The sequence below is a fragment of the Aplysia californica genome, unplaced genomic scaffold (genome assembly GCF_000002075.1).
Source record: "Aplysia californica isolate F4 #8 unplaced genomic scaffold, AplCal3.0 scaffold00031, whole genome shotgun sequence".
Classification (NCBI taxonomy): domain Eukaryota; kingdom Metazoa; phylum Mollusca; class Gastropoda; order Aplysiida; family Aplysiidae; genus Aplysia; species Aplysia californica.
In genome coordinates this window covers 2,128,229-2,143,631 of record NW_004797301.1, presented here as the reverse complement: position 1 = coordinate 2,143,631, position 15,403 = coordinate 2,128,229, and the positions used below count along the sequence as shown (strand labels likewise).

The 15,403-nt window shown below is 40.2% G+C and overlaps 1 protein-coding gene across 1 annotated transcript in view; it reads left to right on the top strand.

Moving 5' to 3' along the window:
* Positions 1-4,951: 4,951 nt before the first annotated feature.
* LOC101857926 (actin-related protein 5) overlaps positions 4,952-15,403 on the top strand; it is a gene marked incomplete at its 5' end in the record, with an annotated part of 43,796 nt that continues 33,344 nt past the window's right edge. The window contains 4 exon segments of the mRNA XM_005091528.3: positions 4,952-5,296; positions 12,555-12,652; positions 13,750-13,854; positions 14,493-14,604. Of these exon segments, the coding sequence (XP_005091585.1) occupies positions 5,167-5,296; positions 12,555-12,652; positions 13,750-13,854; positions 14,493-14,604 (445 nt within the window).

The following is a 15,403-nucleotide window of genomic DNA, read 5'->3' as shown; positions in this document are numbered from 1 at the left end:
GCATTAATCATAGAATGATCTGATCAAACGCATTTATTTTCTGTAAAAAGCAGCCGTAAGATGGATTTATGATTCTTGAACCTACGAATCGAAAGGCGAAGTTGCGACCTGCCAAAGTCTATACTCCAACGGGTTTTTAAGTCACTTAAACTTAAGCAAACTTTTTTTCCCTTCTAATAGCGCGAAGTCATGATCATGCATTAAGGTCACTTAGTCGCTACCTAAAGCCCACCACTCACTAAGCAGTGAAAAGGGTGCGCCCGTCTTGAGATGGCCTTATGGCGACCAACTGAACGCGATCTCAACATGTTCTCGAGATGATCTCAACTGGACTGCTCAGTTACAAATCTCAACAAACCGTACACCTCGCATGTGTGTATGTAATTCGCTTTCTTTAAAAGAAAGAAGCCTATTTTTTTCTCTTTAATTACATGTACGTAACAGCACAGAGAGAGCAAACACTGGGATTTTTAATTCGTAGCCTATTTATTAAGGAGTTTTCTAGATTACCGCTAACAGGTGTTATCAAAAAGATAAATTACAGATACAATCAATTGTGCAAAAACCTGGAGAGTCTATGTTCGATTGTCCGTGGCGCAACTTATCGTTCAGACGAACTTTTTTTTACCCCATTGTAATTAAATCAAGCATTGCGACATGTGTCTGTGTGCGTGTGAGTGTGTGCATGTGTGAGTGTGTGTGCGTGTGTTTGTCAGACCTGTGTCTGTCTGTCTGTCTGTCTGTCTGTCTGTCTGTCTGTCTGTCTGTCTGTCTGTCTGTCTGTCTGTCTGTCTGTTTGTTTGTCTGTTTCTCTCTTTCTCTCTCTCTCTCATTCTGTCTGTTTGTCTGTCTGTCTGTCTGTCTCTCTCCCTCAGTCTGTCTCTCGCTCTCTCTCCCCCCCCCCCTCTCTCTCTCTCTCTCTCTCTCTCTGTCTTTCTCTCTCTCTCTCTCTCTCTCTCTCTCTCTCTCTCTCTCTCTCTCTGTCTGTCTGTCTCCACCCTCCACCCCACCCCCACCCCGCGCCAACCATTCAATAACACCCATACAATCAGAAACATCAAGCAGTGTGATATGTATGTATGCAGGGGCGAAGGCTGACTTGTTTGACAGGGTAATCAAAGTGAAACGGGATCAAAATCAGATATGGCCTGTAGATATCACACAAGAATCTTACTCGAGGCGGCGACTCTGAGTTGTGAATGAAAACAAATCCAGAATTCATATTGTATGTTCAACCGCCAAATTAATCGGGAAAGTATCTTTTTAAATATCAGTTCCAACTAAAATTAAATTTAACTTTAGATGTGAATACATAAACACAAAGCAAAGAAACAAAGATGTCAGTACTAGATCTATATGCTATAGATCTACCAGTGAGTCTAACTCTTTGGTAGAACATGACAGTTATCATTTTTAAATTTCACATTTGGCTGTTTTTGTTAGCCTTTCGCGGCCAGGAGCTGGTGTCATAATCGAGGTCACGATCTGATTATAGGACGGTGAAAAGTCGATGAAAAAAAACAAGTACATGGAACAGTCAAGAGATTATTAGGAGTTAGTTCCCCTTACATTTGTGAGGTAGACTCGACCAGTGTTAGTTAGCTTACTTAATCAGAGCTTGCGATTGATTATAACTGTGGCCCCAAAGGGGTGAACAGGGTATATGTGGCAATGAAAAAGCTTTGACTGCTATGCACATGTTCCCTTCAATGCTATTGGTAGACTCTTCCAGCCTTACTTTAAGCTTACTTAATCAAAGTTTGCGACTGCTTATGGAGTGGCCCGAGAGGGGTGAGGAGGCTATTTCTGTGGCCGTGAAACCGTTTTGAATGTTAGGCATACTGTTCATTGTTGATTACGAACGTCTTTTTACATTTAATTTAAGAGGTTTACGTTTAAGAATGAATTTGACAGCGACAATGTTTCGAAATTAGGAAGGGAAGCAGTGATTATTTGATTATATAGACGCTTCGCCCCTGTATGTATGTATGTATGTATGTATGTACGTGTGTGTGTGTGTGTGTGTGTGTGTGTGTGTGTGTGTGTGTGTGTGTGTGAGAGAGAGAGAGAGAGAGAGAGTGTGTGTGTGTGTGTGAGTGTGTGTCTTTGTCAGACCACCGCCTCCGATTCGAAAACTGATATGGTCAGTGAATCAGTGAATCAGTGAATGAACAATACATTGTGTTGCGCAAGAACTATTGTTCGTATATTATATTATAATATTATCTATTCCTCCTTGAGTCAGAATATTGCGAAGGAGAAGGAGGAAAGAACCTTACCAGTACATGCATAAGCCTTGCGAACAACACACATAGGCTAAAGACTTACTGCACGGAAAGTTAGTTGGCGTTGGCCTTACGATTAGATTTCTAAAAATTAAATATCTTACCACACCGGACGTCCCTCCTACAAGCCACTCGTTTGACTTGCTTCAGACAGACGCCTGTGACTGTAGTGTGTCTCCCCGCGACACCCACCGGTACAGGTGGAAGAAAAAAAAGTAAAGTAGGCCCAGAGAGTAGGCCTATCTTGCCTCCTACGCGATATTTATATTTAGATTAAATAAGAACTTGGCTACATGCAAGCGAAAGATTTAATTAGGCCTAAGGACGACAATTCAAGGATGACGAGCCAAAAACCGCTTGGTTCACGCAATAATTGATTGGTAACTGTTGGAAACCGATATCGCCACAATGCAACTGATTTAGGAGGCGTGTTGCTTCGGCCTGCCTGTCCGGGGGGGGGGGGGGGGGGGGGGCGGGCCTGAGTGGGATACAGTATCCCAACAGACAAATCCGGGGATACTCAACAAAACAGACCACCTCACTGTAGAATCGAACTCACGCCCCCCCCCCTCCCCCCGATTCACGGCAGTGCTATTGACTGAAGTTGTCTTTAGGCCATTCCCAAAGGGGGAGGGAGGAGGGGGGTATTAACATGTTCTTACGCACAGTAGTATTGTAAATGGGCTGATTTATCAATGTCATGCTCAAACTGTGCCGGAACATTAAAGGGAGAACTGTTGCTTTTTTCTTTCCTCATCCTAACTATCGTCATTTTTCTCTACTTCTTTTGTATGTTTGTCACGCTCTTGTGAACTGCCGTTTCCGGGGTGCCTTGATATCGAAGCAGACTTTGTGCTGTTGAGGCTAGAGAAGTGAGCACTGAGCAGAGTAAGCCTGATTCACCGTTTGAACTTCTCTGTTGACACCCACCCCTTGGCGCTCATATGACCTTATGCAGTTGCAAGCGCTGTAAAATTTACTAAAACAACGAACGCATGTCTTCTGCAAGCAATGGCAATGACGCTTACACTACAGAGGTCGGTAATCCGAACTGAGAGGACCTTAATAGTCACCGTAAAAACTTTAGACCTACTAAGAAAAAAAAAGAGAAGGAGAGAGAGAGACAGAGAGAGAGAGAGAGAGAGAGAGAGAGAGAGAGAGAGAGAGAGAGGGAGAGAGAGAGAGAGAGAGGGGGGGGGGTTAAAAAGCACAGTCGACAGCAATAAAAGCAATAACAAACTGAATGCTAGATACATACATAGATCTACTCAATGTTATTCTGAAGCATGTCTAAGGTCATATGAATACGTAAGGATGGTTAAGATGGAAGAATTTTGCTGGATAATGCTAAAAATGACCTTCTATATCTTTCTTTGTTACATATCAAAAGCTTATATTAAATTGACGTTAACACCTATCCTTTATGATTTCTTTAAAAGGACAGCTGACTGGATAAAGGCAGACTAAAAATAAACAGCAGGGATCCAACAATTATCTACCTTAGCAGAGTACGTTGGAGTAGGCTAGCGCCAAGAGGGGAAAGTTTTCTGTCGTGCAATTTCCCTAAATCGAGGTCAAAATAAAGTAAAAATTGAACTAAAATGTTAACTTACCCTATTGTATTGCAGGAGGGCGTTTACAGAGCATCTCCAACTATAATATTGACGACTGAACTGAAATCCAACTCCTGTCCTCCAGACGGATCAGCCCCGCCCACTGGCAGATATTATTGTTCTGTGTCGCAGAAAAGCCCAGTACCGGCGATATCAGGAAATCCGGGTTGAAATGGAGCTGGAGGCTGGCTGGCAAGGAACCATCCCCCCATGCAATTAATTATTCCAGTGAATCGGTCGACTTCGTCGGACCTCCGACAAAATGAGGGCACTATCTAGATCTAGATAAACTAGATTTAGATTAGAACTCTGTCGGTTGGGTTGTCCGGGAGAAATATTTTAGTTCAGTTTGTTTTTGGTTGGGGAAAGAGGAGAATACTTGGATCATGTCCAGCTGCAGTTTTCATAACAACTTACATTCATGAGAAGAAAAAAACCAGTTTGACTGAGAATGTGCGTGCAACAGCTGGCTGGCAAGCAAAATACATGATAGTACACCTCTGTGATTGGCCCAAATATCGATGACGTATTTCTGCCATCTATTTTTGTCGTCTCCATTACCTTGTCTTAGGTACGCTGGAAAAATGTGTTGTTTTTTTCATAATTACTAGAGGTCTATTCTTACATTTTTCTCTGCTGATCATTTGGGGGTAGGCTATTTTATATAGCCACAGAGACCAAAATGATAATAAACGTTCAACTCTAAGATCTAGAATCTAGTTTGGATCTAGATCTACAAGTCAAAATTTAGTATAGTGGTGGACGAAAGGGAATTTCACCTATTTTTCGGGGAAACCCAAAGCGCACTAAATCTAAGTTGACAAAGCCTGCTGAGACCTCTCTAGATCTAGATCTAGAGAATCTAGGCTAGGCCTTGCAGAAATATCCCAGTATCATATTCACGAATTGTTGGCTTTCTCTTTAGAATAATAACATAAGCGGTTTAATATTCTTTTTTCGCGCGAAAATCGTTATATAATAAATACAAACGACTGGTGGTTTCGCCACCGCGCACCTTCACATAGGCCAAGGCACGAAAGAATGGCAATGAATGAATGAACGAACAAACGGACGGAGAAGGTGAAATGATTCAGTCTAGGCCTAGCCTTCTTCCAGTTGTAGCAGTATAAAAAGGTTAGATTCTGATTCAAGCAAGCAAGCGCTGTTTTTCGTTTGTCTTTTTTGCAAGTCAAATTTAGCCTAGCCTACGACTAACGTCGGGTTGAAGATCTAGATAGGTCTAGATTCTAGATCTACTGTTTATCACGATGGCAGGTGTAGAAGAAAGCGATGAAACTAACGTGTTCAGTTTCAAGGATGAGAAAATCGTTCCGGATCCATTCTTTGATTACCCACAGAACCTTCGTGAGGAGCGTGTGCCTTTGGTCATTGACAATGGTGAGCATCCATCATACACGACTGACAAGTCATGATGTTGACTACTGTTGAGTCTGTTGAGGCCTGTCTGTAGACTGTAGGCCCGGTACTAGAAATCTAGATCTAGATCTAGATCTAGATCTAGATATATAGATCTAGATATATAGATCTAGATCTAGATCTAGTCTAGATATATATATCTAGTCTAGATTATCTAGATCAACTTAAAAGAAAGTGGGTCCCGTCTGTTTAGAGTTTAGAACATCATCCACACACAGAGAGCCATGAGCAAGTTTCAAAAGTTGGTCCCGAAAGTGTGACAAAAAGTAAAAGATGAATTTTGAAATCTAACTAGATGTAGATCTAGATCTAGATGTAGATCTAGAAATCTAGATTCTAGATCTAGATCTAGATTCTACCTAACTGAACCAAAAACAATCTCATTTCATCAACAGTAATAAAAGCTGAAGTTTCATGTTACTGAATTTAAGATAAAAAGTCTGACCGTTTTTTTGTAGGCCGTCTTGAGTCCGAATAACATTTTTTCATATACGGACTCAAGTCCGAATAAAAAAATTTATTTCGGACTCGAGTCCGAATATGAAAAAATGTTATTCGGTCTCGGGTCCGGAAAAAAGGAAGTGTCTTCGTCCTATAGCCTATAGATCTAACGTTTTAAGTTTAGTGCTTCCAATTTTCCACCGTTTTTTAGTTTCTGCCACACCTTTTCTGCCGATCCGATGCCCGTCGCTTCATTGGTACGCCCCCCCCCCCCCATGTTTCCCACTTTCTTTGTTGTAGAAAAAGGTAAAATTGAAGATTAGCAGACCACCTGGCACCTGCATATATTATGAGCTGTGTAAAAAAAAAAAGACCTTCGTTCAAATACACAAGCCAGTGTCATCTCGATTGTTTACCAAGAAAAAGTTGTGTTGCTGTGTAGAGCTGAGCATACGGCAACTTTTGATTCCATAGACCAGCGCACAATTCATTACGTAGATCTACGTCAAGACTAGCTTATATTATTGTACGTAATAATGATCAGTTGCCGAGGGAAAAAAGACTGACGTGTATACGATTCAACGCCCGGATGATCAGTTGAGTGCCCCCTCCCCGACACGCACACAGCCACACGTGTGCAGGCCGCCCATCCGACCCCGACACACGCTAACGAGCCATCTTTAATTGTTTCTGATGACCTTTTGACAAATAAACATTTATTAGAAGCGCTATAACTTTTCAGGCCGGCCTCAAGTTCATCATAAAAGATAAAAACTCGGCTCCTGCACTAAACGCCATTAAACCGAAGTGATCCCAGTCTCTACCCAGCCTGAGGCGAGTTACGAGTGAGGCAGGACAGGAAGCCGGAGTCACTAGTCACAGGAAGTCGGAAGTGATGTCATGCAGGACAAGAATCAGAGTCCGAATAACATTTTTTCATTCGAACTCGAGTCCCAATAGTCACCTCGTTTTTTGTAACCTTCGATTTTCTGGCTTACTTCAGTTATAATTGAATGCGAAGTATACAGACCCGGTAACCGGGAACAATGTCACGAAGTATACAGACTTAGTAGGGGAACTCTTTTGAGATATCGGAAAATTTCAGCGCCCAGACCCGGTAGTGTGTGTGTGTGAGAGAGAGAGAGAGAGAGAGAGCAGGGGGAAGTGTGCTAGCAAAACATGACATGCCCCAGTTGACAGGAGGGAACGAGAGAAAGATAGAGTGGGAAATAGGTGGGAAGAAAGAAAGACAGAGACAAACAAAGAAAAAGAGAATGCAAGCGATACACAGAGACAGAGGAGACAGAGAGAGAGAGAGAGGATGACTGCTCGATTGAAATTATGACATTGTTCTTTTCTTCAAATTGTGATTCCTCCAACTCCAAAAACGGAGGAAAAACGATCGTTCATCGAAAAACATCCGCAATCTTCATTTAGATCTAGATAGGCTAACCTCGAAACTAGATCAATGTTATGTTTGTCTGTCTAGATCTAGTCCTAGGACATAGATCTAGAAGAACCTAGGTAATCTACCCTGAGCCAAGAGGGCGCTGAAACTTTCCGAAATCACAAAAAGAGTTCCTCTGCCAGGTCTGTATACTTTGTGACTTTGTTCCCGGTTACCAGGTCTGTATACACTCCCTATTGAATGGACCTGATGATGACACAATAAAGTGTACTACTGTAATTTGCAAGTTTCTATAGGATTTGTCTAAAATTGATCAGGATGATAATAGAAATGGGCAAATCAAGGCAAAAAACACCAAAATAGACCAACAGTACCAAAATTATCTGCCAGATTACCACATGGATTGCTGTCATACATCATGTCCGTAATGTTTGACATGTCAATTTCTCTTTAATTTGTTAACTTTAGAATGAAGTCTCTGAAGAACTCTCTTGAACCCATATTTATGAAGTCACTTGATTGTCTTATTCAGAGACATAATTTTGAGCAAACAAAAAAGATGCCATAGAGGTTAGTGAGCATTCAAGTACGAGGGCTGTCCCACGGAAAACCGGAATTTGGCTGTAATTTGAAAACTATTCAATATTTTCACATTCTGTAAACGCACACTTGTAAAACAATCATTTAGAAATTTCCCGATTGAGCACCATGAGCATCGCACAAACCAAACGAGCACAGCAGTTCTCAAAAGGTGGCTACCCCCTTGGAAAATTGGTCAAGGGTAGAAGTGAGGTCTGTCATTCGGTTTCTGACCGCAAAAGGTCTCAAACCTCTAGAAATACACACTGAAATAAAGTCAGTTTATGGGGAGAAAGTAATGGCAAAATCACAGGTATGAGTGATGTAGTAAGTTCAAAGCCGGGCACTCCGATATCAATGACAAAGTTTACCCAGGGTCTTGTTTTTCTACCAAGACTGAGGACAACAAGAGTCGCGTTAACGAACTTATTCAAACAGAAAGGCGCCTAAAAATTCGCGAAATTTGCAAGTCGCTAAACATTTCAAAGTCGACTGTCTATAGGATAGAGTTTGATGAGCTGCACTATTGAAAGGTCTCTGCTTGATGGGTTGGGGCCGAAAAAGACCAGCGGGGTCATTTTGCAGCATGGCAACACAACGTCACACACCGCAAACGTCACGAAAGACTGGTTCCAAAGGTTTGGCTAGGAAGTCCTACTACACCCCCCTCACAGTCCTGACTTGGCCCTTTCAGATTATGACCTTTTTGAACCAATGAAACGCCATATTTCTGGACAGCGATTCACCGACGACGAAGACCTCATGGAAGCAGTGAACGATTTGTTGAAATCCCTTGACGAAAGATTCTTCAGGGAGGGTATCTTCTCCCAGATCCAGCGATGGGAAAAATGTGTCCAGCGGGATGGTGATTACGTTGAAAAATAAAGCACATGTTGAGGTATGATGTGTTACAGTTTTATTATAATAGGACAAAGATTTTTGCTTTTACGGACCTTTTCCAGTTTTCCGTGGGACAGCCCTCGTATCAATGGACATGACTTATGAAGTGATGACAAGAAGAAACATGTCATGCATCATGTCCATTCCCTTCATCCACTGAGCATTTCGTAAAGCATACCCAGGCCCCAAAATAGGTTTTACAAGTATACTTTACAGTTTAAATATATACAAATATGATTGGCATAAAAAATCTGATCAACAAGAAATAATTTATAGCAATAGTGATAAATTTGATGTGGACATGTTGATGACATTAATATTAAACTTTCTGTATCATGTCCATCAGTTTTGTGTCAATTTTTGCATTTTTGCTCCTTTGAAGGCTTAAAATTCATTCAGATGTGTCTCTGTTATTATTATCTTCTACGCAGTAATAACTTAAATTTTGCAATATTTTACAACAAAAAGCGAATGAGAATGTAATGGACATGATGACATCAATTTTTTCTGTCGTTACTCATGTCCATGCATGACCAATCTGTAAATTTAAGATTTATGTGTGAATCATCAAACACTATTATATACAACTGGGTCTTACACAGAAGCTAAACCATGCTTTATTAGATTTAACGAGACCATAGCTTGTTTAGCCACGGGACGTGACATTTTAATAGATCTGAAACTGACATGATGCTAAGGAAAGTGATGACAAAAAACTTTAGTTCAGGCACTTTTATTTCCTCCACGGTCCTCCATCAGCAGCAATGTGCGCACAGTCTCACTCGGGGACATTGATATGGAACTAGTTGATTCATTAAAAAGTGTGGTAGCAAAGCCGAGAAACAAAATACAGGCTCATGAATGGACATGATGAAATGACAGAAATTGCGAGGAGAAAGGTTTTTTTGTTTATAACATCCCCATATGAGTCAAAACAACTCAACAAGCGTGTTAAATTTTATAACCGCTTTTGGCTAGAAGTAATGCCCATTTTATTATATCTTTAAAAGCCTTTTATTCTTTTTTCATTATTAAGTAGGCTTAAAATAGAACAGGAATATGACGAGAAACATCATGTCCATTCACCAGCGTTGTCACCCAGTTAGGGGCTTTCTTCTGCCCAACAGTTAATCGCCAGAATGCATGCTTTTCTTAAATACACACAACCTTCTACAACAGAAACAGCATGATATGTTAAGCATTTTCCTTTCCTACTGCATAAAGTTTCACTTCATTAAAATTACCATCTATATAATGTCACGTTTTGACCGGTCAAATTTTTGGTATTTTCCACATATATACATTTTGTAATTTCACTAAATTTAGCCATTGGAACAAGAAATGCTTTCTCATGCTATATCTTCATTCAAAGTATTTGATGATACACAGAAATTTGCACATCATTGTAGATATTCCATGCTTTGACGATGAGATGAAAATATGCACTACTTAAACAACCAACTTTTGAGACTTGGCTAGATCTAGGCATCATGGATATTTGATACGATTTCAATTTCAATAGATCTTTCCACCCCCTGAATTTGACTGACAATAATTTGATGTTTTGCAATTAGGTTTGATATTAATTTATGGTCATTTCTCCCTATCGGCATGCACATCAAAAAGTAATCGTTTAGAACAGTAATCGTCAGTGGGGTCAAAACTACTAGGGTGACTGGTCATTTCATCACATGGTCATCTAGTCACACCCCAATTATGCGCATTTCCCGGATAGCCTAGCTTACGCCCTATATTATATAGAGCCTGTGCGCTTCCAGGGCTTAAAAGGTAAAGAAACAAACCTGTTTGATGTTAAAAAAGATTTTTAAAAGTGAAAAGTTTAAAATACCAGTAGAAGGCTGACTAACTGGAGGGGTGCCACAGCTTGTTGTGCTTCCATTGTAGCCTCTGCCTCCAGCTCCTGAAGTGTGCACACATGAAATTACTTTATTTTAAAGAACTGTTCCTGTAAAAAAGTTTTCAAAAGTTATAAATGCTGGCTTCAAACTACAAAGGCAGCAGCTTGCTGTGATGAAATGACTTCCCTCATCTCTAGAAAATTGTTATACTATCCCTTGAAGCGCAGGATTTCCCCGGAAGTAACCCGCCCCTAATGCATTTTCCATAATTATTTAAATATACACGAATGCTGAAATTGAAAAGAGTCCGGGCCTTTTTTATGCTCTTTATTATAGGGCCTGCACGGTGTCCAATCGACCTAGGCCGGCCTTGTATCTAGGGCTTGCGCGCTTCCCGGATATCCCAGTTTACGCCCTATAAAATATTTTATATAGGGCTTTTGCGCTTCCAGGGCTTAAAAAGTTTAAAAAACTGAAAATTTAATGCTGGGAGCGTCAAGCGGTAATAATCTTGTTCCCCATCGGACGCTGGGAACGTCGCAATACTAGTCACCACTGTTTCGTTTTATTTAGTGCTAATTTTTGCTTGTTTTTCCGAACCGAATATTTTAGTAATGACTAAGCCTTTGTTTCAGCGATTTAGAAGTTGGAGGCAAGCTTTTGTGGTTATAATGAGACATAGTGCACTAGGTTTAGGTGACTATAGAAAAAAATCTGGGAAACGGGCATGTCTCCCTAAAGTAAGAAAAAAATCTTTGGGGTTACAGGGGGGCATCCCCCCTGTTTTAGCTATAAATAATTTGATGTTTTGCTGTTAGGTTTGAAATTTTCTTGAAAATAATTGATATGCGACAGTAGCTGTATGTGTGATCTGCAACAAATAATACTGCAGTTTGACCCTCAAAGCAGTGCATCTGTGTGCGGCTGTGAAAGTAACAAAATTTACCTATATCACGAAATAAAATATAATGATATTATTACTAGTTTTTAGAGGTGGGCGATTCCTGGGTTTTTTCGGTAACCGTAGATTCCCGAATCTTAAAGGCTAGGAATCGTAGGAATTGGCGCCGAACCCAATTACTTTCTTTATAGCCAGTGATTGTGATTTCTTCCAGTGGCTCTATGATTTCTTCCAGTGGTTTCGACCCGTACCCAGTATTATGATTGTATATGCAGCGACTAGCAGTTAGCCCGACCCCTGCAATGACCTCCGGCGAGTAGCAATTAGTCCGACCCTTGCCATTACTCCCAGCTAGTCCGACCCTTGCAATAACTCCCAGCTAGTCCGATACCTGCAATTATTTCCGGCGAGTAGCAATTACTCTGCCCCCAGCAATTATTTCCGCAGAGTCGCGATACCTATGACTACTTCCGACGAGTAGCAATTACTCCGACCCCAGCAATTATTTCCGCTGAGTCGCGATACCCATGACTACTTCTGGCGAGTAACGAGTTGGCCGACCCCAGCAATTACATCCGGCGAGTAACGATTAGTCCGATCCCTTTGATTACTTGGGGTGGGAGGGCGCTACCCCAGGCACTACCCCACCCAATCTCTACAGTATGAAGTCAGAGACCAACACTGACCTACACCGAGAAATGAGAGTCTATAATATAGAGCCTCGTGGGCAGATGTTACAGTTTTAGATTTTGAATTGAAAGAAAATGGAATATTATTATAATTTTAAAACAACAACAGATGAATGAGAAAAAGGCGAAAGCAACGAATGAGTTTTGACACTGTATACTAGATCGATATAATCTTTGACAAGGACTTTGCATCCCGACTACTCTTTCTTTCGTAAGTCTTCAAGATTCAGGATAACCTCGATTTCAGAACATAGCAAAGCACCAACATTAAAAAAACCAAAACATTCTTTGAAGAAAAAATAAGATAAAAATAGAGTAATTGAGAGTCGTTAGTGTACGAAAAATGGATCGGTTCTTTTTCTCAGAAGCAATAATCGCAGGAATCGGTTCTGGAATCGATTCTTGGCCCACCGCTACTAGTTATTGGTTTTATTTTTCACAGGAACGTATCAGTGTCGAGCAGGCTGGGCCACACAGGAGTCACCAAGTTTGGTATTCAAGAACATAATGGCAAAGCAGAAGGGCAAGAAAACTCAAAATGTATGTTTCTTATTAATTTTTTTTTCTTCTAAATTCAATAAATTTGCTGTACAGTCATACTCTGTTTCTAAAATTTGTTTTACAATATTTAAAAAAAGAATTTTAAAGGTGTGTTTCGTATAGGCTATTGTGTGTGTAGAGGATTGTAAGAAGGTGAACGAACGTTATTATTTTTTACAACACTGTGAAAACATTCCTAGAAATGTTTGTCTCTCTTCCTTGTGCAGATTTGTTTGTGATATGTTGAATTTATGCTCCCTGCAATATAATTTTTGTTGTCTTTGCTTTCCGTGGAGTTACGTCCATCTTTAGTGTAATGGATTGGATATAATATTATAACGTTTTCTTTCAACATTTTATTTCAAGAGAGTCTTAAATTACCGGGGTTGTGGAAAAAATGAGACAGTCAAGCCTGTTGTAACAGCCACATGTTCAAGACAGTACTCTGTGTTACCGATTGAAAGAATTATTATGATGAGACGGTCCAAGACACCCACCTGTCTCAGACAACCACTTTTCTCAGGCTCCATAGTCTGAGTGACTGTCTTGAACTGTTTGAAATGTATCGACTGTCACGTCTACTGTGGACACAACGATGTATCGTTTTCAATCAGAAATATTGAAGTTTGGTTGTTATCACAAATATAAGCATACATCATCATTGCCTTTTTCACCCTGTATCAGGATATATAGGCCACGGACAAACACTTTCCACCTTTCCCTATCCTGGGCTAGTCGCTTAATGTCACTCCATGTCTTCCCACTTTTCTGTACATCCATTTCTGTGACTCTTCTCCAGGTTCCACGTGGTCTTCACCTTGATCACCCTGTGAATTCTAATCTAACACTTTCCTTGGTATGCAGCTGCTTGACTTCCAGAAGAAAGTGTGTCCAATCCATCGCCAACGCCTTTTTCCCCACCTCATCTCTGAATGGGCTCTGTCTCGTTCTTCTTAATACTTCGTCGTTGGTGATCCTGTCTGTCCATCTGATCCTCAGTAGCTTCTATAGACACTTGTTCAAGAACACCTGGATATAAGCATACGGTATAGCCAAACTGAATAGACCAAAGACTAAGATGTTTACTGTGTTAACAGGAAATCGAAACGCAGATCGGAAATGACATCACAAATGTGGAAGTGGTCAAGTGGATCCTTCGATCGCAGTTTGATCGGAACATAGTCACACTCTTTGACATCCAGGTGAGTGGGAGAGTTGAAGTTTGGTGTCTTAAGTCTTGTTTAATCCTTGGTGAAGTGCTTGTTATTGGTTATTTTGGCACCTTTAGATACATTGCTTACAACATTAGAACATTTTCCTGTACTAGAAAAATATCATAAAAATTGTGTTTTATGAAACTCATAGTTATAATTTTACAGTCTCTGAACTTATAATTTATTGCATCACTGTCATTGCACTATTGTCAAAATAATTATTTTCAAGTCTTTTTTTTTGTTTTTGTTTTTTGTTAGTATGCTAAAAAATGCCAATTACTAATTTTATATCCTCGGTATAGAAAGATTTAATTCCCCCCCCCATCTCCTTTTGTATTCAAAATTAGTGAGTTCAGTTCCTGCGGATAGTCCGATAGATTATGTATGCCTCTTTCTGCTGAGAAGCTGTATTCCACTTTGCCCAGATTATCCCTAAAAGGCAAGGTCAAATTGACCCTGGTCCTAACCTAATTGATCTAAATCTTCTTTTTTATGTTTGTTACTCTCTTGTAACTAATCTTTTGACGCTCCTATGACCTTATGCAGTTGCAAGCACCGTTAAACCTCTACTAAAACTAGTGAGTTTATTTCATTTTTTTTTAAAAATCAGTATATTTTGTCCCCAGGAGCAAGTCTTTGATCACATTTTCTCTCACATGGGAATCAACACCGAAGGCTGTGTGGACCATCCTGTTGTTTTGACGGAGGCCGCGTGCAATCCCACCTATACCAGGCAGTGTGAGTGATATGCTCATCTCCTAACACATTCTGCGTCTATGGTATAACAGTAATACTAATAGTATAACGACAAGGTTGAATCAGGTCTGGTCAATTATTGGGCGTGTGGAGTTATTGGGATCACTTAAGAGCTTATTTGTTTGCCTTGCTTTAAATGAAAACAATACCCATCTATCTTGAACAGAAGTTGAGATATTTGCGGTTGAAGTTGGTAGGGGTCGCCTGGTTTCAGTGGTAACATTAGCGAGAAAATGGCCGCCAGAGTTTGGTAACTTCACTTGCTTGAAAATTGAAAAATTACATACTTTGTGCCTTTAATCAATGTTTTTGAGTAAAATTCACATGGAAATGTGTTTTTATACGGACGTGAAAGGTGTTGAGCTAAAAAACAAAAATTCGACAAAATTACCAATTTTTGGCAGAAGAATGCCTGTTTCTTTGATTTCATTATTTTGACAAGCGCCTGATTTTACCACCAGGCTTCACGTATTATACTTGGTGCGTCTATGGCGTAACAGTAATATTCTTTGCCGTTGCGTGCAAAAGATGAAAGTTTGAGTTTGATTCACATGTGGCGTGGGAAATTTTTTAAAAATCAAATATCTTCATTTCTGTGATCCGACACAGATTTTACCATTAGACAAATTTTAGCGGAATGTCTTGACTTCGGAGAGACCCGAAGGAAATATTTTAGATGCAAAAATTTGCAAGATCTGTTTTCCGTCACTAATGTCAACAGAATTCTGTATTTTATAAAGGCCTGGCCTTTATGGGAACTTGTGAATGGGATTGTTAAAAT